General features: G+C 38.5%; 1 protein-coding gene across 19 annotated transcripts in view; it reads left to right on the forward strand.

Moving 5' to 3' along the window:
* The window catches only part of CTNNA3 (catenin alpha 3), a 488,378-nt gene that overhangs the window by 455,526 nt on the left and 6,704 nt on the right, over positions 1 to 26,148 (forward strand). For 17 of the 19 annotated variants that reach the window (XM_013173300.3, XM_067001100.1, XM_067001103.1 and 14 more), the window contains 2 exons: positions 10,510 to 10,615; positions 16,714 to 16,848. In XM_013173300.3, coding sequence (XP_013028754.1) covers positions 10,510 to 10,615; positions 16,714 to 16,848 — 241 coding nt within the window. Of the gene's footprint in view, positions 1 to 10,509; positions 10,616 to 16,713; positions 16,849 to 16,992; positions 20,444 to 26,148 lie in introns of those variants that run through there. The other 2 variants (XM_067001105.1, XR_010833024.1) reach the window with 2 other exon arrangements.

Below are 26,148 nucleotides of genomic sequence, written 5' to 3' on the forward strand. Positions count from 1 at the left end.
TACCTGCTTGAGGCCACAGGGGGAAATACTTTCTTCTCATTCATATATGGCATGCATTTTGTAAATTAAACACATGGGGCATGCTACCATGCACTTTATCCCCTTACTTTGTTCAAGAAATATGAAAAAGCCTTAAAATATTAGGAAAACAAGACCATTTGATGCTTTACAGAACATCGTAGTAAATTTGTTTAAGTACCTGGGTGGTCCATGAACTCCCCATGTAGTCACATGCATCCAGGAGACCATGGATGGCTTTGGAACAAGGGAGTGACCACAAACATGGAGATGGCTGAACTCCGTTAAGGGTGCAGTCCAGTAGTGCAGGCGCTCTCCAGGGGCAAGTTCCAGAGTGTCCTTAAAGACTCCCCTAGGCAGCTTCTGCTGTGTTGATAAACAGCCGTGTTGGAGAGTCTGGCTTGGCCAGAGTCCCCAGGCAGTTCCTGCTGCACAGCTGATGAAACTGTACACAGAAGAGAGCTGTAAATAGCCAACAGGAACTGATCCTGCAGATGCAGAAATGGTGACTGAGGATAGTCCTTTGTACCACCTAGCTAGAGAGGATGCATGTGGTTTGGTTACTTAATAGCAGTGGGTTATGCACAGGCTGAAGTGGTCATGCAGGACCACAGGCCAACCAAATGATAAAAAGCAAGCAGAAGAGCGGTTGGAAATTCTCTCACAATCCAGCTGATGATGCTGTTGTGAGGACACTTGCAATAGAGTCCAGACAGACAACAACTGTCTTGTTTTAGAAGTCTGATTGCCACAAGAGGAGTAGCCTGTGACAAGTTCCCAGTAACTCAGGTTTCTTTCACCACTCTGTCCGTGAGCTGTAAAATCAAAAGGTATGGTCTGCAATTATGTTTATATTTTTAATTGCACAATTAAGAGAAAGAAATGCACTGAAGAAGTAATAGCACAGTGGTCATAAAATACTAAATTAGAATTTGCTGTTTGACTTTTAACCTATTGGGATTCACTGAGTTTTACTGCTGTAACAGGTCTTGCTACAAAGTACAATTTGTGAAACAATAAGGAAATAGCCTGGGAAAAAAAAAGGTTAAGAGAAAACGGGCTTATGTTAAAAAAAAAATAAATTCAAAACAATTCATTTGCTTTTCTCTCACTGGAGAACTGTAAAGATACACTTCAAAGAATAAAGGGAACATTTATTTCCTTTTTTAAAGGTTACAGCATAGCAAGAGGATTTTAAAAGACAGTATTGACTTCTTTAAGTGGCATTGTTGTATGTTTGCACTACAGTGCCTACATACATATTTTCTTTCATTATTAACCCTTAGATAGCTTTTTTCCTACTTCCGGGCTGCTAACACGTTCTTTTTCTTGTTATGGCTTAACCTAGCCGGCAGCTAAGCACCACACAGCCGTTCACTCACCCTCCCCCCTCCCTCTCTGGGATGGGGGGAGAGAATTAGAAAGAAATGAAAACCTGTGGGTTGAGATAAAGACAGTTTATTAGGACTGGAAAGAAAGGAAAATAATAGTAATAATAATAGTAGTACTACTACTGATAATGTGTACGAAACAAGTGCTGCACAATGCAATTGCTCACCACCCGCTGACCGATGCCCAGCCTATCCCTGAGCAGCCAGCCCCCCCCCCGCATCCTGGCCAGCACCCCCCCCCTCCCCCCCCATGTTAATTGTTCAGCATGACGCCAGATGGTATGGAATACCCCTTTGGCCAGTTTGGGTCAGCTCTCTTGGGTCTGTCCCCTCCCAGCTCCTGCTGCACCCCCAGTCTGCCCGCTGGCAGGACAGTGTGAGAAGCTGAAAAGTCCTTGGCTTAGTGTAAGCACTGCTCTGCAACAATTAAACCATCAGCGTGTTATAGACATTATTCTCATCCTAAATCCCAAACACAGCACCATACCAGCTACTAGGAGGAAAATTAACTCTATCCTAGCTGAAACCAGGACACTCCTTTTGAAAATTCAACACATGGTTCACAAGAGTGGGAAGCAGATGGGCCACTCTGCAGAGGGAGTCCTTAGAGAGAGCTCTAACTGTCTGAGTCAGCCGTAACGCACCTCTGTGCTTTCAGACACTGCAGGCCTGGGGCTGCAGGGCTCTTAGGGTTGAAACATGCTCCTCATAGCCAAACACCTCTGTGTTTGCTCTTTGAGCTCTCACAGGATACAACCCTAACCACCACTTTGCAGACAGGCTTTCAGGTACCTACTGAAGTTTCATGGGCAATGTGTCTGGTCCTTTTGTAAAGATTTAAAATGCCCTTTTTCATTGCCCACATTGCACAATCTAGATCAGACTGTGAGGAAACTGCATTTATTAAAATATGTGCTGTCATTTTTTTAATGTTGTTTCTTCATACAAACCAATTAGTTTCCATAATGGCTTGGATTTTAAAAATGACTAAAGCATAGAACCGTCCAACATGTTGGTTTCTTAAACTTTATATATGTTAAAGTCTGTGGATAATTTATTTGTGACATGGAAAATAGTAGAGGGGAGAGTAATGAGACAAATGACCAACTTCTCATGTCATCAGCAAAACAGTAATGGTACACATGTAACAGGTGATTAAAAATGACAGACATCCAAGTTAAAGCCCCTGACGGTTAAGATCTGCTGACTTTCTTAGAAACTGAAAATCAGTGTCCTTTGAAAAGCTGGATTTGAAAACAGATTTGGAGAAACATCCAAGTAATAATGAGAACAAGAAAGAGGTGAGAAACATATAACTGATGCTCGTTTAAGATTCAGAACTAACTTGCTTGTGGTGTTGTGATACCCTCTCACATTGTACTGATAATATTTCTGTATGGATTTGGACATAGAGATTTAAGGATGACAGGGAAGAGTGTCTGTGTGTACAATTGTAATTATGGAAGGAGTTTGCAATTCTTAGCTTTTCATCTGTACAGATTGTATGTAAACATACACTTCTCTGGTTATTGCACAAGTTAAATAGTGTATATACATTCACATCAGACGTTTCCCTTTGTTGTGCTGCCTTCCACATTCTGTTGTCGCTGTGATTAGTTTTGTCACACTTCTGATTTAGGAACTTGTAGTGAGGCTTTCAGCTGTTTTTCCCCCTTCAGCCTCCTGAGCTACACTCCTGACATACTTTCTTTTCTCTTCCCACTTGTTCTGCCTTGTGTTCTCATCTCTTCCACACTATTTTTAAGATGTAGTTTCACATTAAGAGGCATCTTTTACAGGTAACTTAATGTTCAGTAACTATTAGAGTAATATCAGCATTTCTTCCCTATTAACTATGCTAGAATAGCTCTGTTTCAAAAGTAGCATTATCAGGCTTATAGTGCAGCAGTCTACCATATACAAGACCACTTTTGAGGCAAAAAATGCTTTGTTTTTAAGCCATGTGCTTTTTAAGATGGGAGACCAGGAACTGTGCTTCCAGTGACAGTTACTTCACAATAGTGTCACGTCCACCTTTGACCCTGCAGCCAAGTTTCAATGCCTGGATTTTTCTACATTTATACAGCTGACAAAGTAAGATACATGAGCTACAAACAAGAGCGTTTTGTCCTTTTCTTGTTTAAATATTTGTATTCCTACTTCATTACTCAAAGCAGAGAGGAACAAAACACAATGGATCATTAGGAAAATGTCTAACCTGTGTTTTAATAGTATCAAACTTTTGTCACAACAGTTATGCAAATGCAGGGGATTTGGTTTGTCATTATGCAGTCACATAGTATTTCTCAGGGTCAGAAACGGCCTGCTTCAGGAAAAGTGTGGGGAGGTCAGGAACAGGCATTTACCACTTATGTGCCTGTTCCTGACTAATGGCTTTTGCAGGCTGATGGCCAGCCACAAAGCCACTTGAAAGCAGGTGGGGGAGATGGGAGAGGTCTGTGTCCCACAGACCAGAATCCCTGTTGGATAAGCACGGCACCAAAGATCAACTACAAATAACCCCACAGAGTTTAATGATGTTTTGTGAAATTTTCAGAAGATGGTTTTTTTTTTTTTTTTTTAGCAATGAAAAGTCACCATGGTATTAGTGAAATACAGTCAATTTTAGACATTGCAATCAACATCGTATTTAGCAGACGCTAAAGACCTTTGGAAAATAAAAACGCTACTGCATTGTCTGCAAAATGCTGAGTAAATTTTTGATTGGTCACAAATGGCAAAATACAAGAAATATGAGCAACAAAAAGACATGACTGGGTTTCTCTTAGAGCAAAACCTTCTAAATAACAGCTTTATTTATTTTGTAAGGCTAGTGAAAGCAAAACACGTTTGGGGAGAGGGATGACCTACATAAGAAAATCACAGTAGGAGATGCCCCAGAGCAGAAAAAGAAACAAAGGGGCTGACATAAACTTGTATTGATAGGTAAATTGCTGCAAATCACAGTACTTTCCACTTCTTATTCACGTACCACAGTGCTATAAAGGATTTAACTACTCCTATGGCTTATTACACTCGCTTTTATTTTCAACACTACTTTAGCCGCAGTTGTATTATCATTCCACACAGGTCTAGGAAAAGAGAGAAGTAATAGTTGGCCTTCTACCCATTTAACTCAAAGTAAAAGTCAGGACTTTTGAGCTGTTTCTATGTTTAGTATGACTTTTTTTTTTTTTTTTTTTTTTTAGTCAAAACCATTTCTTCAGTGCTAGTGCTGTTGAGTTGAGACGGTTAATCCAGTTCAGGTTTGTCCAGAAATTCTAAGTCACTTTCTGATGCTCCTTGGAACAGGAAGTGGCCACTTTGCCGGAACAGATGGCTTTGACATAAAACATGTGCATTAGGTGAGATGTCATTGGTGATGGACCATGTAACTATGAGTGTAAGCACCATAGAATTCTGTTGTGTCATGTAAGCCAGTGACTGCCATTGTAGGAATTCCCATGTCAAGGCTTTCACAGAGCCTTATGCCACCATAAAAAGCTGAACCTTTAGGAAACAAAGCCAAATCTAATCTACTACGATGGTGCCTGGTCTTTTATAAAGTCTTTCCAGGAACGTTTTCTTTGTCAGACTTACCTGCAGAGACTTCATCACTGCACAGAAGAGCAGAAGTTACTTCTCTGTACATACCATTTTGCCGTTGCTTCTGCAGCATGCTAGTTCAGATACTTGAGCAATTTGTGATCCACTAGAACTCCGAATCGCTTCTTGTAATGGTTTGTAGAGACTGACATTACACTTTTACATCTGCATATTTTATAATTTTCCTACCTGAGTGGACATTCTCTTTATTTGTAGTTATAGCTAAATTTTCAATACTTACGATAATTAGAAACCTGGCCTCCCAACCTATATATATATATATATATATATATTAACCTATATATATTAACCTTCCAATCGCTGTTAAGTTTAAGTAAGCATTCTCTTTTTTCCTTTAGTCAAGCAGTAAACAAAGAACTGAGCAGTGCAGAAATCAGGACAGATTCCAGCAAAACCAGGTTATTTTTTCTCTTTGTTGCCCTTTATTGTGACAGTTGTCATTCGATAACCAAGCTGTCTTAGAGGATGCTCTTCTAGCAGTTTCCCATCTCGTGCAGTGATTTTTGTCTAGGCCATATATTCTTTAGGTAGTTTATGAAAATACAACAGGAGACAATTTTAGAAGCCTAAATGAACTAAAAATACATGGTATTTATATCTTTCCCATCTTCCTAGAGGCTATAAAATCTTGTTTTACATGGGGTCTGACACTGTTTGTCCTAGAAGTCAAGTTGATGGTTACTCGTTTCTTTGTTTTAGTCAGCACGCTTTGAAATTGATTATGAATTGATAGTGTTTATTGGCACTCAGCAGACACCTTTTTGAACTGAGACATTTCCACAGAGATTCTCAAGGGTAGCACTCCCTCATGGTCTGTGACCGACTTACGCACACTTAATTCAATAAAAACAAGGCAGAGCCATACCAGCCCACATTACACTCATCTACAAATACGGTATTTGCTACATACATGTCATCAAGCTCTCACTACCAAAAAAGTCTACGCTTTTGGACCTCCTCTCCTTTTTGAATCTCTGAGGCCAAAAAAAAAAAAAAAGAAAAAGGAGGAAAGAGAAACTTCTGTCTTCATAAACTCATCTGAATTTCTAGAATGCTAGAATGGTTAGTAATACCTATGTTGTGTTTGCAGTTCCTGGGACTTTCCTGACCCATTCATGGATACCCATAAGGCAAATATTGTTTTAAATCTTAATTCCCTCACTTGCAAAAGCTACACAATATTATTTAATTCAAAGAGTTTACAGTCCTTTTCCTCATACCGATTAGTACTTCTTCACATTGGCCTTTTCTCATCTGGCTGTGCTTTTACTTGTATTGCATTTATTTTGTTAATGAGTGGAAATGCTTCAGCCATTACATCTGTAAATGCTGAGTGTGTCTTTAGTCAGTTATGCTTGCAGGTTTCCTAGCAAGAAGAATATTTTTCTCCTAGCTTTCCAAACCTGTAAACTGAGACTGGGCTACATGGCAAGTGAAGATGGAACTTTCTTTCCTCCCCTACCCAGAGCCTTAATAAAATGGCAAGGGGGATTCACCTGTACAATCTACTGTTATGTTCACCCTAACCTAATTTCTTGAGGAACTCTACCGAGTGCTCTTCAGGTATAAGTGATAAAGATGTGCAGCCAGTAGTAAAAGGTTTATTTGTTTATAACCTTGATTTTTAAATGCATAGTCCTATAGTTTTGAATGAACACTCAGAACTTCAAAAATTTCATCTGAAACGGTGCACCCTGAACTGGGAGGCAGACAAAGTCCATCGTAGCATGAAGCAGCTTTGGTTACATCCTTCTTCTGTGGGGTTTAGGCTTTGTCTTTAGTTGGGATCTGTAAATAGAAATACTTCCAGTCATTCCTTACCAGTGAAGAAAACAGTGATAAAAGATTCTGAAAATATTGCTATGAGTAGTGTATTCTAGTTCTAAGATTAGCAGTCACATATGCTCTGAGAGTTTTACTTCCTTTTAGCCTGTCACATGAGAGCCACATTAGCTATGAGTATTACATTAGATGCATGTTCGGAGTTTGTTTTTTGAGACTAGCTAGTCAGTAGGACTCGTTAACTCTGATGAAGGGGAAGCAAAACATTTGCTGAGGTGAGTACAGTGAGTAGAGGTAAGCCGCTAAACTTTGCTCAGAGACAGAAGATTGCGATGGCAAAGGCTTTTCAATTAGAGGTAAAAGTTGGAATTAAGGGAGTATTTTTGATAATTACTTTTCAGCGAAAAATTGCAGTGTAAAGGAAGAAAGTTGTCGCAGATACTGATACCTGCTAAGCACTAGAGTTGTTTATGACAGTGCGCAGGCACTGCACTATGGGGGACTGACTGCAGATACACTGGTCATCGTGGCTTGGAGCAAGAATGAGAGGCTTAGGTCTCTCCATCACAAAATCCCTCAGTGTCAGAGCAATTAACAAGTTCTAGGGTTTCTTTTTCTTAGCTTTCAAGAGACGGTTCTGTGAAGCTTTTCTCTCCTACAACTTGGTTGAGATACTCTCAGCTGACTTCATTGTTCAGAATTCAAATACATTCCCTCTAGTTAGACTTACCTAGATGCTGCTCTTAAATTATTTATCGTCTTTTCCCAGTCCCCTTCTCACTTGGTAGAAAATTAATTTAAGTGATATAGTAACAAGCCATCACTACCTCAAGGGCGTATAATTGCTCATAAATATAGTCCTTTCTGTCTTATCTTTGTTTTCATAACCTTGAACGTGTTATAAACTTACCTAGCTAATAAAGCTTTAGTGCTTGTAAATAGTGATGCGTGAGGAAAACAGATGGGTTAGATCTTCCACTGAATGAATCAAAATGAGTCATTTGGAGTCCACTGTAGACTGTCAACCCAGTAAAATGATTGGGATGTGTGAGATCAAGCTTGGCTCTGAATGTTATAGAGACTGGAAGCAGTGGAAAAATAGTAAGATAAGGCTGATTAAAAAAAGTTACTGAACACCGCAACAAATAAATTGGAATTTCTCTCACGGAAGAGGGAAAAAGATGGAAAATACTTTAACTTTTCTCTGTAAAGGAGATTTTTTTTGGTGCTGTTGACCAGCAGACGGTACATAGTGGGAATTACGTTTTTAATCCTTCTCTAAGCAGCTGCTATATGTGAATGAGCTAAGGTAATCATCACAAGCATCTACGTTGAAGTCTATATCTATACTATTTTTTTTTATTTTTAACAACTGGATTAGCACCACAGTAGTCTCACAGGTTAGGAGGGATGATTCAGTATCTGCTGGAGGATAATTCTGGAGTACATTTGTAGAAGGAAGGGGAGCTTGGTACAATGACATGGAGAGGGCACCAAGTCAAGTATCTTAAAAGACAGAGATGGATAGCTCATTGAAACAGGTTCCCAAGAAAACCAAGAAAAGTGTATTTTCATACTTCAAAGTTGATAGGTAAAAGGCAAGGACATTTAAAACTGGTAGGAAGACATCTACTGACTGGGAAAAAAATAAAACAACAAACAATGTGCTTTAATAGATTTTTAGCATCTCTAACCTCTGGAGTCAGGTAGTTAATCTGAACTAAAAGGTAAGTTGTCACTGTTACTTCCACTCTCCTTTCCCTGCTTCTTCAGTTCTGGGCTATGTTCCCTTTTTGTGTAGTTTGACTGATAAGACTGGGTTGTAACTTCTCAGGATGGTTTCTGGACCACTTACGTTATTTGTACAGCACCAAAAAGACTTGCCAAGAACAATTTAACGGTGTCCTCTGGAAGTAACCACAGGGGAAATAATGGTGAAAATCTAACCAGTGGACTGAAATGTTGGGAAAGTTCTGTATGCAATATAAGTATTCAGTTGTGCAAGTAACCATCAAAAGGTAAAATTTAGGAAAGGCAAATGGAAGCGCATGGTGAAATTTGAAGTACTTGACCTGTAAACATGGGATTTGCATCTGAAATTTCATCTCCCAAATGCAGTATTTTTCTATAAACTGAGCAATTCACTAAATAGGTTTTCCATTGCAAGAAGATACCTTTCTGTAGTAAAGTAACATGCATCCTATCCAGTTCCAGTTTTTTTCTAGATGTGGGCTTCAACAGAAAAGAAGGAACACAGTTGATAACCCATCTGACCCCTGATATTTATTACCTGTGGCATCTTGTATGCACCTGACACATACTAATCAGTTACAGGTGTTGCATTTTAGCTAAATTCATGTCATAAGCATTAGAAGCAAATAAGCATATACAATAAAATCACTTAAAAAAACACAACAACACAAAATAAAGACAAAATAAATTTGCAAAATTCATTTGCAAAGCATGTTTTTGCCCACCCCTCCCCCTCCCTCTGGCCAAAGACTGTATTTAAGAAGAGTTTAACCATGTTGTCATCACTTTTTACTGAATGTTTGTATGACTACATACAGTAATTTTTTTAGCATATTAATGTCTTTTGTTAATCAGTTTTTACTGAAATGGCTAGTTTTGTTTATATATGATGCCATACTGACTTCAAAGAAAAGGGTCTCCTCATCTGAGCAAAAAAGTTCAGTAAATTTTCTGTGTTGCCCACTTCCTTTGTCCATTGCAGATCTTGTAAATTGCCATGAAGCCTTCAGGAATTAAATGTTTACATAATAAAACTAAAAATCTTCCTATCAAAAAGGCTGAAGTGCAGAGCTGAATTTAGCAAGGGTGCTCGCTTTATATGCGTCAAACACAGTAAGTGCTGATTTTAGTTGAGCTGAAGTATTACTTCAGTGTTGAAGAAACTGCAGCACAAGGGAATATGAAGATAATGGTTGTCAATACTAGCTACCTTAAGCATTTAGTTTCTTTTCAATGTTCCAGAAATACTTCATTTTAAGTTTTTTGCCTGAAGAAAAAGGTGGGTTTTTGACAACCTGTTCACAAAAACTTTACAGTTTTCCTCAATTGTTCTGAAATTACTTGGAAGTGGTTTGAGAAAACAGCATATCCAAATTGTGGAGGAGTATTTGTAGGTTTTCATTGCAGCCCTGTCCATATTTCCATTCATGCTTGAGTACACCAATTAAATAAAATAAAAACAACCTAGGTTTTCAGACTAAACATCCACAATGAGGCTCAGAATACATCACTGCAATGAACTTTCTTTTTGTATTGACTAGAAAAGAGATTACTAGAAAATCGCTGGAAGTGAAATGAACATAAAAATCATAAAACTACAGGATAACTACAGCAAACAGCATTAGGCTTCTCTGCACTAAAACTTCACCACTTCCTTCTTAGGATTATCTGTACATGACACAATGGGACTGGGCTTGAAAATCCCTGTTCTTAGGATTTAGCTTGCGTTGTGCTTCTAGTATGAGACAAACTGTGACATTTTTCTGGTACGTCTGCATCCACTTGATGCCAAGCAGTGCAAATTTGTGGGACATGAAAACAAAACAGTTGTATGGATTCATTATTTTTATTCAATTGAGTTCTTCTGTGCCTGATTTGCATGGCTATGATTTATTCTCAGTTTTTGAATAATGTAATAAAGGCTTTGTTTCATTTGAAGGGGTAGAGGACCATTGAAGAACACATCTGATGTAATTAACGCAGCAAAAATGATTTCAGAGTCAGGATCAAGGATGGATGTCTTAGCACGGCTGATTGCCAATCAGGTAGGTTATTTATTTAGCAGTGCATTAACCTTTGTCACAGATTAATACGTCCACAGAAGCTCCAACACCTGAGAAGGTCACTTACAGAAATAGTAATGACGTTTTTAGATCTACCTGTCTAATTTTCCTTTTTATTCTCACTTTTTGGAATTGACGGATACATCACAGCAACAACAAAAACCTATGACACCACCTGAAAAAACAGAAGTGGATCTATGTAAATTCATAAGCACGGTCATCTTCCTGGCTAGGATGGCAGCATGCTACCTTAATACATTAATAACACCAAGCAACTAATCACACGCAATCCTCTTTCCTAAGTAGGGTAGATAGTACTAGGGCCAGACTGTGCCAGTAGAACCATGTGAAATTTTAGTCAGCAACTATTAAGCCATTTACTTACCTAGTCTTTTGTGACTGGCTTTTAAGTCCAGAGTAGCATGGTATAGTCAGTCTTTCACACCCACTCTTCCCCTCACTTTTATTTTCATAGATAAAACTTATTTTTCTAACATCTATGAAGAAAGATCAATTTTTTTTCTGTTATATGACTCTGAAATCCAGATAACATGACAAAATAATTTCTATTATTGGTCTATACAGTTGTGAGCTGATTTGTGGAAAAAAATAGGTAAAATGTCCTCACTTCTGATCTTGACAGGTGCTCTTCCATACAGCACATCTTTTTCAAGTACACTGCCTCCTTTACAGATTCCGTTTTTAACATTTAAAAACTAAAATTAAAAATCTGTAATCTTTACTGATTTATTACAGAAAATGATGTGGTATCAAAGCTAAAGATGAACGTAATACAGTCTTACTCCTTTTACAATATGGTGAATTTTTACTGGAGTATTTCTTACCTAAATTACCTAAAATTTTCTTCTTGTATTATTACTGTGACTCCAGACTAGAAACATGAACAAGTTAGCGTGAGGAAAAACCATTATAGCTCATAACCACTGTGTACCTTCCAAAGTGCCAGGAAATGTGAAGTTATTCAAGTTGTTTTAACCCTTTACTGAATTCACTCAAATAACTTCTATTTATTCTAGGTCAGAGCTTACACACAGTTAGTAACCCATCTGACCCCTGATATTTATTACCTGTGGCATCTTGTATGCACCTGACACATACTAGTCAGTTACAGGTGTTGCATTTTAGCTAAATTCATGTCATAAGCATTAGAAGCAAATAAGCATATATGCTGACATCAATAAATAAAACAAATAAACAAACAAACAAAAACAGTAAAATAAAGACACGAACCAAAAAAGCCCTCGTAAGGATATGAGTGAACCAGGCCATCTCCATTCAGTAAGTTCAATACCTCTGTGTTGCACACAACTACAATCACTACTGTATATGCATCAAACTTAGTAAAAGAGAAAATCTTGACTTTACTACTCCTATTGCAAGATGTACAACATGATCCTCTCATTCCTCTGATGGCTAGAAATCTTTCAACTTCTATATACTTTGTTTTCATGCCAAATCATCCTTTATCTCACCGAGATTTTTTCTTAACTGTGTCACTGTGCTTTTTAAATCTCCATGGTATTTGTAAATACTAACAATTCTTTACTCAACTATTATTTGACCTAGTTATTACTTTAGCTAGTAAAATAGTATATTATTTGACTTAGTTGTTATTTTACCTCTGCCCTGCTCTCTTGGTGTCCTAAAAGAAAAGAAACTTCACATTCCCTGTGGGCTAATAGCTGTTCTCTGAATTTGGTACAAACTGAAGGACCCTTTCAAGAATTTGCTGTCTAGACTAGAACATAAATTTTGATGAAATTTAGTGATTGCCTTTCTCAATTACAATAAATACAGTAAAATATTTTGCTAAAAATAGGTTAGTAACATTTAATTTGTGTGATTTTTGATGTCATGTAAAAATGGTTTTGTACTATTTACTTCAAAAGAGAAAAGTAACAGCTGCAGGTTGTACCATTTTTCAAGTATATGTTCTAAGATAAACGTGCTTGCATTCTTCACACATGTACTTTTTCTGACACTTCTTCAACACCTGTTATTGAACTTAGGCTACCCTAAATCATTTCAATTATTTGTCTGCAATTCTGATACTACCTCTATTACCTTACTGTTCACAGTCATCCCAGGATTTAACTGCTACTCCGACTATGCCTTTGCAGTTATCAGCACCGTAGTAACGTATGATGAGTATTTTCAGTATTCAAAGTGACATGCAAGGAAGAAAAGCAAAACCTGCTTTATTTCTTCTACCTAGCTTCAGACCTGAGCAAGAATCTGAAATAAGCAATCGCTGCATAATGAAGAATCATCGTCGTATCTCTTTGACCTTTTCTTGCTCATAAAACATTTTCAAACAAATGATTTTGGTTCACACTCCATGTAATTTCAGAGACTCAAGTTCAGGAGCTGTGGAATTATATAGTTCATATGGTTTTCCTGTTAGGGAAAAAAAATCAAACTCTATTTGCAATATTTTATATAAATCATCAGGTGCAAGAGTGCCTCTCTGTTACACTGTTTTTCACTTAAGATTTTTATAAATTCCTGTGTTGAAAAGAAAGGGACACAGTGCAATTCAATTAGCAAATTTCAGTCCATATTCATATCACTTAAAGATGACTCAGAGTTAACAACTGTGAACACAATCCCAGTTAAGCATCAACATCAACCTAGGCACATCAATCACAAGTATATTGATGATAAAATTAAACAATGTTTCAACTCCACTGTCAATTTTGTGACCTGAAAGCCCAAAGAATATAAGGCAGGACATCCCGTTTTTAATGAAATACGCTGTAGATTAAGGTTTTTACTAAACGATGCCTCCGTAACCATTTGTTTTGCAGCAGGAGGTGCTGGTCTGTTATGGAGCCCAGTAAGAAAGGCAGTCAGACTGTGAAGTATCATTTACAATGCCATTTACCACCACTGTTAGGAGATAACAGCAATCTTGTCCCTTCATATAGTGGGAACCCAAGGTGGTACAGCACCGGATGGGCCTCTGATCCACGCGCAGCATTCTGGGCAAACACTGTCCATAAAAGAGATTTCCTCCATTTTCATTTCAGCTATTCATGGGATTTTCCTAAAGAAAAGCAACTCCACTCATTATTTCCAATGTCAAACAAAAAGGATGGTCACATTTCGCTGCAGTCCTACAGGCAAGGATATGCACATGCCCTTACCACCAGTACGAGGAGGGAACTGCTGCAGGCTCCTCCACTGCAAACATCTGGCCAAGCATATGCTGTGGCCAAGGGATTTCTGCAGCACAACCCAGGCCTGAAGGCCTTGTGATACGTGCATTACAGCACTTGCCTGGGCCTGCTTAGCTTCACTGATACATAGATCTCTAACTCCTCAATGTATAGTGGTCTTCTAGTCAGGATCAATAAATACAGCAATGCAAGAAAATGTTAATTACTGTAATTCTGGAAGTGTAGGGATCGATACAAAACAGAAAACAGTGTTTTCTTTCACTACCAAGCAAGTGTTGCTTGTACCTGATGTTTCTGAGCACTATGCAGAGGGTTCCTCGTGGAACATCCTGTTCACAGAGTACATTTCTTTCTAATATCTCTTTACAGTTGGTCGGGATATGCTATAATGCTATAATTCTTAATTGTACTTTATCCTGCATAAGGTAATACAAAATGTTATCTTTAACCCTACACATACCACATCCTTGTATTATGTTGGTTCCTGGTTTGATTTTATCCAGTAAAGTTTCAGGGGTAAAGTACATAAAAATGGGCACGCTGGGTCAGACCATAGGTTGATTTAGGTCCATACCCTGCTGCTGACAGTAGTGACTAGATACAGAACTCAGTGAGATGATGGTACATATTTCATGATACTTCCACAATATGGTCTTCCAACTTCCTGTAACCATTAATGAATTTACTTACCAAAACACATTTTTGGTACATTTGATAGCTTTGATATTCCTTGTATTTATTTTTCATTATTTTTTCCAGTGACTTTTTTAACCCATGTATGATTCTCATGATTATCGTTCTCCACAGAGGTTTCTGCAATTAACACAGTGTGAAGAACCATTTCCTGTTTTGACTAGGCGAGTTACTATTATTGGCTTTCTGGTTTTGCATTGGAAGAGAGAATACTGATCTTCATGAAAATCTTTTCTGTACTTACCTGTTCTGTGCAAGACAGGGGAACAATGCACCATACATACTTGCACAGGGCAGTAAAACTGCGGTTATACCACAGATTTATGAAATGTAATTATGCAACTGAACACACCTTTTTTACCCTAGTATTTGCTTTTTTGAGTGCTACTGAGCACTCAACCAATATTCTCCAGACCAGAGGTCCAGAATGCTGGACCAGAATTGTTTCAACCTGAAGGTATCATTCTTAAGTGGCAGTTTCCCTATCTTTGATGCATATCATCTTCAGCATTCCCAAAATGTTACACATTTCTTCTATAAATGCATACAAGGCAGATAATAAATGTGACTGTCATACTGTCATGCCAATATTATTATATAAATAATCCTGCCAATATTATTATATAAAGGTAAAACGTTGTCTCTGAACTTCTGTAATTGACACTGTCACTACTTGAAGTGGAAGAATGAGATACTGATCAGCATCTGCCTCTCTCTTAAGTTTTTCCAGTGGGGAAAAGAGAAAAGTAAACCGTGGAGAAGAAAAAATAGAAAAGCAAGCAGCTCATTGCAGGAAATACACTTTTAGCATAGCTTTGATAGTTAAAATAGCTCACAGCTGCATTTGACTGGAAGGACAGATTTCTATGAATTAGTTTCAGAAATAAAAAATGAGTATTCAGGTTTTCTGAACAGCCACAGAGGTATCAGTATTTGAATACTGAGACCACTTTGAAAAATGGTGCACATCAATAAAGAGAGGATGTCAAGACACACTTCCATTTTTCTCCTAAACTATGCCAAAATACAAAAAATATTTTAGTAATGGATCTAGCAGAACACAAGGTAAGGATAGACATTTAATGCATATTAATTACTTAAAAATTGTTCAGGTTAATTTGTCTGCTTATCTAAGCATTCCAATACTAAGCGCAGAGTCTTGAAGAACAGAGGATCATCAGAACCCCCATTTTAAGCAGGTATCAAATTTCTTCAACGAAGCCAGTAATTTAAGTAAAGTACTTCATGAAGTAGAATTAGCATTTTTTCTGGCTTTTAACATTTCTTAGATTTAAACCATTACTCCATCAGTCACTGTTCCATAAACACAGAGGTCTAACTTTATGAAACAACAGATGAATGTTGCCTCTGCATTGGGCTGGGAACATACATACTTTCTTTTCTTAATATATAAAACTGAACTTAATTTCCTATCAAATGAAAATGGCCATGTTTCCAATACAAACTACAGCATACAAAGGCTAAAAATACACCTTTGAGGAACTTGTAGGAATCAATTTCTCGTTTCTCATGCTTACTTCACAGTTTTGGTAGCACACTGAGGGCTCACCATTCACCTCTAAGATATTTTTATTTTGCCAGAGCAATGAACAGCTTTAGAACAAACACACACGAGGTCTTAGGGTGACTAGCTTCTTAGTCACAGAGCAGTATTTCTCCTCCAAGTATTTTTGGTGTTCACATAAGCGAATATAGAAATATGTTATTTTTTATAAAGTATTCAAATAAGTGAGTTAGCTATAAGACATTCTTATTTTCATGTTCCCTCTGATACAGAAGATCTGCCATCAAGCTAAATACACTAGATGGAATGCAAAAATGTAGATCATTATTGGAAGATAAAGTATTATTTTGTATAAATGTTAACACTGCTCTTGCATTTGTGTGTTTACATTTGCCCACATAAATATTACTGTAGGTATCTTCTTAAAAATAAGTCAAAGTCTCCTAGGAATTGAAAGAAAAGTAATTATTCCATGTATTAAGGAATTTGATCAGTGATGTTTCTGAGGTAAGCTCTGTGATGTTCAAGTGAATATGGGGAAGTTAGGGATTAATCTGAATGATTTGAGTAATTCCTCAGCGAAGCAATAATGTGATGTCTGGGATGAAATTTTTGAATCAGCCACTGCGTATATGATTTATTGTTCCTTCCTTTATCTTCAGTGTCCAGACCAATCATGTAAACAGGACTTGTTGGCTTACCTGGAACAGATCAAGCTATACTCCCATCAGCTTAAAATCTGCAGTCAAGTTAAAGCAGAAATCCAGAATCTAGGTGGAGAGCTCATCATGTCTGCTGTAAGTAGAAAAATGGTATAAATTACTATTCATCAAAATAAAATCTGTCATATTTGCATTGTCCTTTCCTGTGCTTATGTTCTAGTATAGTCATGAATTTCTTCTTCTATTTGCTTTTTTTCTTTTTACACTCCCTTTACACAGAGAATCTACGAAAGTGAAGCATAAGACTGGTGACTTAAAAGGCAGAGCAATCATTTGTGGATTTCTTTTTTCCTTTTAGATTCTTAAAAGGTATTATTCTTCACTATTGTTCTGGAATACGTTGTTTATAAGGACTGTAACGCCTTTATGATAGTGGATTTTAGTTTTGTTTAGTTTCACATATATGGAGTATGCACAGGTGTATATCAGCATACACAAAAAGAAATCTCCAGAGCTGTACTTCCCATTCAGAACAAAATGCTGAAGGGAATTCTTGACTATCTGCTGTGACATGCAGGAGATAGTATATCCCTATAGAACTAAAGAAAATTAAGAGCAAAGGTGACTTGATTGTTGAATACATTTCTTGATTTGCCTTATTGTGAGCTAAATATCATTAGACATGGCAAAGATGTCGCTTATGATTTTATGGAACTTCTGTGCATTTGTTCTCAGCAAAAAACATAATTGTAAGTGTTCACATGGAAACAGTGAGGTTGCTATCCCTGGAGATATTTAAGAGATATGCAGACCTGGCACTTAGGTACATGGTACAGTGGTGGACATGGTAGCATTAGGTTCATGGTTAGACTTATGATCCTAAGAGTGTTTTCCAACCTAAAAATTCTATGATTCTATATATGCTATCACTATTATAACTATATATTCTTTGATTATTAGTGTTATTATCTGTGGCATATGGGATTATGATATCCAGATATAAACAAATGACAAAAAAGAGGTAATGAAAGAGCTTCCCACACCACTCTTACCTTTTAATAATACTTTCCTCTTAATGAAAACTTCACACATTCGCAGTCTTGCAGTACATACATGTATCAGAAGAACACGTAGTATGTTCTTAAAAAAAGCAGAAAAGAACCCACCGTTACCAATACAAGATTTTGAAATACTGATGTTTTATAGCAATATTTTGTTGGATGTTGTCCTGCCAGTACTGCTGTGTGACCTTCAATGAAAAAACTGCTCTTCTATGTTGCTTCATGTCCATAGCTATTGTTCTGACAGAACTGATGCCTGTGTGTGCTAGAGGCACAGCTGCTGCTCCTTGTTCAGCCAGTTTGTTTCTCCTCACTATTACTTCTCCATGTCATTGGGAACTGTCAGTTCAGTTTGTTTCAACTAATAATGGTGGAGGGCTGCTTAGAGGGCCTTAACCCGTGCATATGATTACATAGCATTTGAATCTGACAATAATAAAACACTACGTTTTCTAAAAGTTGATTTCACTCACTAAGAGATAGAATATTATTTTAAAATTTTCTTTTACTGAGAGCTGTAAAAAATGTTTGCCTATTTTTTTTTTTTTTAATGTAATAACACTGTATCTTCCCCTGCATGTGCCCAGTGTATGCTTGTAAGTGTGCGTACATAAAAATCCCCTGGCCTTTGGAAGCATAAAAAAGGAATACGGTTCTTACTTATTTAGGGTCAGCTCAGTTACTACTGCTTTCTGAAGTCCATCTACCTAGAAGAACTAGTTTAAAGAAGGAAGAAAGTACATAATAGCAACATACAACACAGGTAGCTTTTCCTAAAAATAACTACTTTACTGGTAAGTAAAATCAGGGCATAGATTATAGTTCATACACTCAGTATGTTTTCAAAACAAGCACCATAAACTAAACCACTTGTCTCCATTGCTTTGCAAACTAATCCAAGTGAAGAAGGCAGCTAGGGAAGAATTTAAATTAAACCATACTATTCTCTTTTTCTCAAGGACCATTTTTTTCAATGATCAGACATCTGTTTTTTTAAAACCCTCCTTTAAGCGAAAGCAGCAGAACTTAGAAGGGAGTTGGTTAGCATAAAAGCAACACATACAAGTGTTATGTTCCGTTATGGCACATCAGGGAAATGGTCTTATGGTACTTAAGTAAGTTATCTTTTAACTCTGACACAGGGCCTGGTCTAATTATAGGACTCGATTTCAGTTCTTCAAATCCTACATAGGTTCAAGTAATGGTTAGTTGTTTTCCTGATTATATTCAATTTCTCCACCTGAAAAATAGGTAAGAAGCAGTAACCCCCAAATATTCTTGAGGTCTGTTAATGTAATTACTAGGTACACAGACACATAGATAACCTACAGAATAGCCACATTTTTACAATAATTAAGCTTATTGAGAAATAAACACCCCTAGATTGTCCACTCGTGCAATAAAGCAGATTTCCGTAGAGCAGTTCCACAAAGTCTCTGATACTCCAAGGGGACAGCGTGGCAAGGCAAAGGTGAGCCAAAGATAGGCTAATTGAGGAAGAAGGATCAGTTCTCAGTAACAGGAAAGAAAAATCACAACAGAAAGTCTCCCTTTGGCTTATTTTGTAGCCATTTATTTTGTACGGAGACTAAATCCATGGTGAATGTCATCTGGCAGGTACATGAAGAAACATAGCAACTAATGAAGTGCTTCCAACTCTTGACCTTTACCTGTGCTTTCTTGAACCCACATCTTCTTGTGTCACTTTTAAAATAAATCTTAATTTTTTTGTTATATGGAATTATCACTGCTCTGTGTGGAAAAAAAATGTTGAAATGTAAACATCCTCAGTTCAGAAAACAAGATAACTGCTGTTAAAATCCTGGCCCTGGGAAAGGAAAACTCCAATGTCTTCAATGGTCAGGATTCCACTCTTAACAGTTTACCTGTTTATTTTGATTGAGATGTTTACATTTAGAGTTATTATTCCACTCTTTAAGGAGTGGAATACGAAGTGGTTAAAACACTATTTTATATAGCAGCATTATTGAAAGAACTATTAAGTAATTAACAGAAAAGCTTATAAATAAGGGAGAAAAAACTAGAAGTGTACCATAGTAAGTTTTCTTACCTTAGTCGCTCAACAATCACAGAATCACAGAATCGTCTAGGTTGGAAGAGACCTCCAAGATCACCTAGTCCAACCTCTGACCTAACACTAACAAGTCCTCCACTAAACCACATCACTAAGTTCTACATCTAAATGTCTTTTAAAGACCTCCAGGGATGGTGACTCCGCCACTTCCCTGGGCAGCCCATTCCAATGCCCAACAACCCTTTCAGTAAAAAAGGTCTTCCTAATATCCAACCTAAACCTCCCCTGTCGCAACTTTAGCCCATTCCCCCTCGTCCTGTCACCAGGCATGTGGGAGAATAGACCAACCCCCACCTCTCTACAGCCTCCTTTAAGGTACCTATAGAGAGCGATGAGGTCTCCCCTGAACCTTCTCTTCTCCAGGCTGAACAATCCCAGCTCCCTCAGCCGTTCCTCGTAAGACTTGTTCTCCAGACCCCTCACCAGCTTCGTTGCCCTTCTCTGGACTCTCTCGAGCAGCTCCATGTCCTTCTTGTAGTGAGGGGCCCAAAACTGAACACAGAATTCGAGGTGCGGCCTCACCAGAGCCGAGTACAGGGGGACAATCACCTCCCTAGACCTGCTGGCCACACTGCTGCTTATACAAGCCAGGATGCTGTTGGCCTTCTTGGCCACCTGGGCACACTGCTGGCTCATATTCAGCCGACTGTCAACCAATACTCCCAGGTCCTTCTCTGCCAGGCAGCTTTCCAACCACTCATCTCCCAGCCTGTAGCGCTGCTTGGGGTTGTTACGCCCCAGGTGCAGGACCCGGCACTTGGCCTTGTTGAACTTCATACAGTTGGCCTCAGCCCATCGGTCCAGCCTATCCAGATCCTCCTGCAGAGCCTTCCTTCCCTCAAGCAGATCGACACACGCACCTAACTTGGTGTCATCTGCAAACTTACTGAGGGTGCACTGGACGCCCTCATCCAGATCATCGATAAAGATATTAAAGAGAACTGGCCCCAGTACTGAGCCCCGGGGGACTCCACTAGTGACCGGCCTCCAACTGGATTTGACCCCATTCACCACAACTCTCTGGGCCCGGCCATCCAGCCAGTTTTTAACCCAGCAAAGCGTACGCCAGTCCAAGCCACGAGCAGCCAGTTTCTCGAGGAGAATGCTGTGGGAAACGGTGTCAAAAGCCTTACTGAAGTCAAGGTAGACCACATCCACAGCCTTTCCCTCATCCACTAAGCATGTCACTTTGTCATAGAAGGAGATCAGGTTCATCAAGCAGGACCTGCCTTTCATAAACCCATGCTGACTGGGCCTGATCGCCTGGTTGCCCTGCAACTGCCGCGTGATGACACTCAAGATAATCTGCTCCATGAGCTTCCCTGGCACTGAGGTCAAACTAACAGACCTATAGTTCCCCGGGTCTACCCTCCGGCCCTTCTTGTAGATGGGCATCACGTTTGCTAGCTGCCAGTCGACTGGGGCCTCCCCTGATAGCCAGGACTGCCGATAAATGATGGAAAGCGGCTTGGCCAGCTCCTCCGCCAGTTCTCTCAGCACTCTTGGGTGGATCCCATCCGGCCCCATCGACTTGCGTATATCCAAGTGCTGTAGCAGGTCGCCAGCCATTTCCTTGTGGATTATGAGGGCCACATCCTGCTCCTCATCCCCTTCCACCAGCTCAGGGTACTGGGTATCCAGAGAACAACTAGTCTTGTCGCTAAAGACTGAGGCAAAGGAGGCTTTAAGCACCTCAGCCTTTTCCTCATCTCTTGTAACTAAGTTTCCCCCAGCATCCAGTAAAGGATGGAGATTCTCCGTAGTCCTCCTTTTTGTGTTGATGTATTTTATAAAAACATTTTTTGTTATCTTTAACAGCAGTAGCCAGATTGAGCTCCAGATGAGCTTTGGCCTTTCTAATTTTGTCCTTGCACAGCCTCGCAACATCCTTATAGTCCTCATGAGTGGCCCTCTTTTCCAAAGATTATAAACCCTCTTTTTTCTCCTAAGCTCAAGCCACAACTCTCTGTTCAGACAGGCCGGTCTTCTGCGCCAGCTTATCTTTGGGCATGTGGGGACTGACCGCCCCTGAGCCATTAAGATTTCCTTCTTGAAGAGTGCCCAGCCTTCCTGGACTCCTCTGCCCTTCAGAACCACCTCCCAAGGGACTCTGCCAACCAGTGTCCTGAACAGCTCAAAGTCAGCCCTCCGGAAGTGCAAGCTAGCAGTTTTACTGATCCCCTTCCTGACTTCGCCACTATTCCTTAAAATGTAGATTTCATGTTATTTTTAGAAATAGTCAAATCAAATTCAGTCCTTCTTTGATTAATATAACAAAATTTGCTTCAAACACATTTAAGTCCAATGGTTCAATTCAGATACGTTTTAAATAACTGACCTTGATTCCAAAAGGTTTTTAACTTTTGACTTCAAATACTGAATAAGTTGTGTATTTGATACTTAATTCTTGGTTAAAGTGTAGTTAAACTGTAAATAGGACTTGGCAGACTGCAAGCAGCCAATTGATAAATCTGTGCTTTAGTACTACAATTTTTGTTTCCTTTAAAAAATTGTTTGTAGGAGATAAATAGAAAGTATCCCAACTGTGGTTCTAACAGACCTGCATATTATTTGTCAAGAAATGCTTTGTGAGTATCAGTCTGCATTGTCTGCCGCTTCTTTATGTCAATGAGACAGCGTCTACAAGTCTATGGAAAGAACATGAGCAGAAGAATGACTTATTTACCTGCTCTAGGGATAAAGAAATTCTGTATTCTTCTAACTAATAGAAACAACTACTACTGACACATTACAAGGCAAGCATCACTTTCTTAGTACACAGAAAACACGTCAACAGAAAAGTACCTTTACATTTTAAGACATGATTCTGTTTAGCATTGAGAACATTAAATAAAAATAGTTCTATCAGGTATTATATTACACTCCTTATATAAATGGATTGTTACTACTCCCAAGACACTAAATTATTTTCCAAATAATGAGAAATACAATGCATGTAAACAATTAAAAGTATCAAGTTCCTAATTACTGGCTTTGTTACTCAATGAAGAATTTGCCTACAAGAATTCTGATTTTGAATGCTTTTCAGCCAGATGGGCCATTGACCGCGCTTGTGTACTGTGCCACTATTCTGGGAAAAGGCAGGGCACATCCTTTCATGTATGCAACAGCAATGCAAGTGCTGGAGACAATAGCTCATGCCAGCCTGAGTGCTACTAGTCTGATTTTTGTTGGTGCTGGGTTCTTTTTTTTGTTTGTTTTTGTTTTGTTTTGTTTTAAATTACTACCTTCAGTTCTGTATCCTCTGTATTTCACCATAATGTGAAGTTACTGTGGTTAGAGAATCATTCTGTCTTCTCAGTGAAATAGCAGTAAAGAGGTACCACTTGCTGACAGGACAGATGACATTTTAACGAGGGAAGATATGGTAAGGGACACTTTTCCCAAATCCTTTCAGGAATTACTGTTTTGACTGACACAGTGAGACCTGCAAAACGTGGAAGCTGGAACACCGTGTCTTCATGGGAAGTGCAGAAAGAGCAAAAGTGAGAGTCAGGCAAAAATAAAACAACCTTTGTTTGTGGCTGGTTTCCTTGTTTTGCTAGTGAATCTTTATATACCACTTGCTACAGATTGAAAACTTTGCAGCTATGTGTCTCTAAATAAGATGAACTTAAATGCTCAATGAATATTTTATCACTCTTTCAATTATGCCAAGTTTCATTTCATTGGTTTTCCTAGACAGGACACCTGGAAGAACCTGCTGAATATTTGAGATAAAAGCATCCAAGTGAAGACAGTACTTGAGTACATTCAATTTATAGAAGAATAGATTTACACTAAACTCAGTAACGTTACTGGTACTGAAGTATAAAAACAGCTGCTCTCTAGAAAGAATCAACAAAAAAAATGTAATGCATAGCCTCATTCTTACCATCTGTAGCTTCAAGAACATATCCTAAAACCTTCTCCAAAATTGTGAATGTGGTTCAGAAATACCAGTATGCTTTTGCCTCACAATACTCACATTTTCTTTATGTAACCAAGACTAGTGTAAGACACATCCAGAAAACGCAGGGGAAACAGAAACTAAGACAATGCAAATAGTGTGAATATCCTAAAGGATAGCATTAAGTAAATGATATTAATTATCCTGTATTTCATTGCCTATTCAGAGATGCCAAGGGAATCATAAAATAAATGGAGATTTCTGCCCATCCTGACATAGCATTCCCACCTCCACCATACCCACATCCACCCCTGCTATGGCAAATGCAGCACAAACACTGATTTAAACATCCTTAGTGGTAGTTACGTATTCTGCTTTTTACCCGGGAGGCATACCAAATCTATGTTTTAAGATTTTATTTTAGGTATCTGCATCTCAGGGCATCTTCTGTAGATCTTAAATAATACAGCAGAGCTTCAGTTCCTATGGCATGGCAAGGGGGCTGCGGAATTCAGGCAGTCCTCAGGTTTTGGCATTTAAAATGCCTGAGTTGATAGGTTTCTGCTCCAGTGAGCATGTGTCAAGCTATGAGCAACCTGATATGCTCATACATGAAGCTGACATGCCACATCCTATTTGACATTACACCCTCTTCAAAATTAGATAACCGTAAAGCATATTTTATTTACTTAATAATAGATATATCATTATGGTTTAAGAAATAGAATTAGCTTTCTTCTTGATCACAGCAGTGCACAGTGGCATGATGAAGGAGCTGTGGACTGTTAAGAGCCCATGGCTATTTTGTTGAAAGGACCCACAGAAGCCAGAGTAAAGTGGTAACTATTCACTGCCCACAGGAGAGAAAAGCCTGTAAGCTCTAACTGCCACCTTAAAGGATTCCACTTCATTTGACATACTTTACAGTATAAACCAAGGTCACAATAACTGGATGGTTTGGGGTACGATGTTGTTGCCCAACATGGATGCTGGTACACACTTCTTCTAGACGCCTTTTCCCTTCAATGGAAGCAGTTTTTTTTTTTTTCTCTCCTGAGAAGCCATGACTGAATTTGCCAAGTACCCCAGCCCAGTTTGCTACCCAGCCTAGTGTGGCTCCAACACCAGGCCACTTGAAAAAAGTGGAAAGATTACAGAAATTTACATCACTTAGAAACAAAAGCCCCGTAAGCCCATAAAGCTTCTGCCATAGAAACAAAACCGGCTTTTCTTTGCGTCTGCTGGCACCCAGAAGCATCTTCATATTGGTGTTACTATACAGACAATGCTAGAAAAGTGTGTGCTTACAATGCCACCAATATCAGCCAGAGGTGTGTGCGTGTGTATATATATATATATTTAAAGAAGATTTGTAGAAGCTGTCAAAATCATGTCTTTGTCAGTTTTTCTAGAAGGTGACAGCCTGAGGACAGACAAAACTGCGTGCATGTGTGTGCCCGCAATTAACCTCTGATAACCACAAAATAAACACGATTATGAATTTTTTTCTCACATGCTTCTTCTCACTCCCTATAATCAATTAACATACGTTTTATCAAGACAGTAATCCGCAGTTTGAAATACAGACATCATCAGTTCATGTGCCAGTAAGTTGATACCTACAACGCTAGTCATCCTGCCTAGAAAAAGGGATACTTGGGCAACTGAAGACATTCCAGGAATATAATGGCAAAGCCTCTAATCAGAGCACTTCACTGACTGAGCCTGGAAGTTCATAAAATGGTACAAAGGCATTATTTGAAATAAACATTAGGCTTTGAACTGCGAACTTTCATTCAACTTGAATTTTGCTAAAACAGCATCACAAGAATTATGTTTAACTGCTTATCCTACCAGCATGGCCAGGCAATCTGTTTCCCTAAAGTTTATAAACGATGGTCCCCATATATGCTTGTCTTAGTTTGAAATACTGCCATGCAAAGATTGGATGACTATTACAAACTGGAAATCCCGATTAAAAATCTCACATGATAGAGCAAGGAATGAACTTTAGAAGCCATACGTTGAATTTCACATTTTACCTTTTCCTATAGCAAATGTATGCAGTCCACTTAGCGTTTTACTCTTCTATGATTTTTTTTTTTTTTGGTGGGGGGCATTTCTGGAGAGAGAATCAGCAAAATTGGCATTAACTGATGGATCTTTCTGATCAGGTATGTTTCTTAAATGCAAGTGCATCCCTTTTCTGACTTTAGCTGCATTTTGTATGTGTATGAACTGTTATAAAATTGACACGTACAGATACAGTAAAACACATTATCTTCTCATCAATTCATTCGACCTCGCAGGAGGGAGATGACCTTTGCTAAAAAGTCAGTTTACAGATCTCCATATTACAAAAGACTTTG

This window comes from Anser cygnoides, chromosome 7, assembly GCF_040182565.1.
Source record: "Anser cygnoides isolate HZ-2024a breed goose chromosome 7, Taihu_goose_T2T_genome, whole genome shotgun sequence".
Taxonomy (NCBI): Eukaryota; Metazoa; Chordata; class Aves; order Anseriformes; family Anatidae; genus Anser; species Anser cygnoides.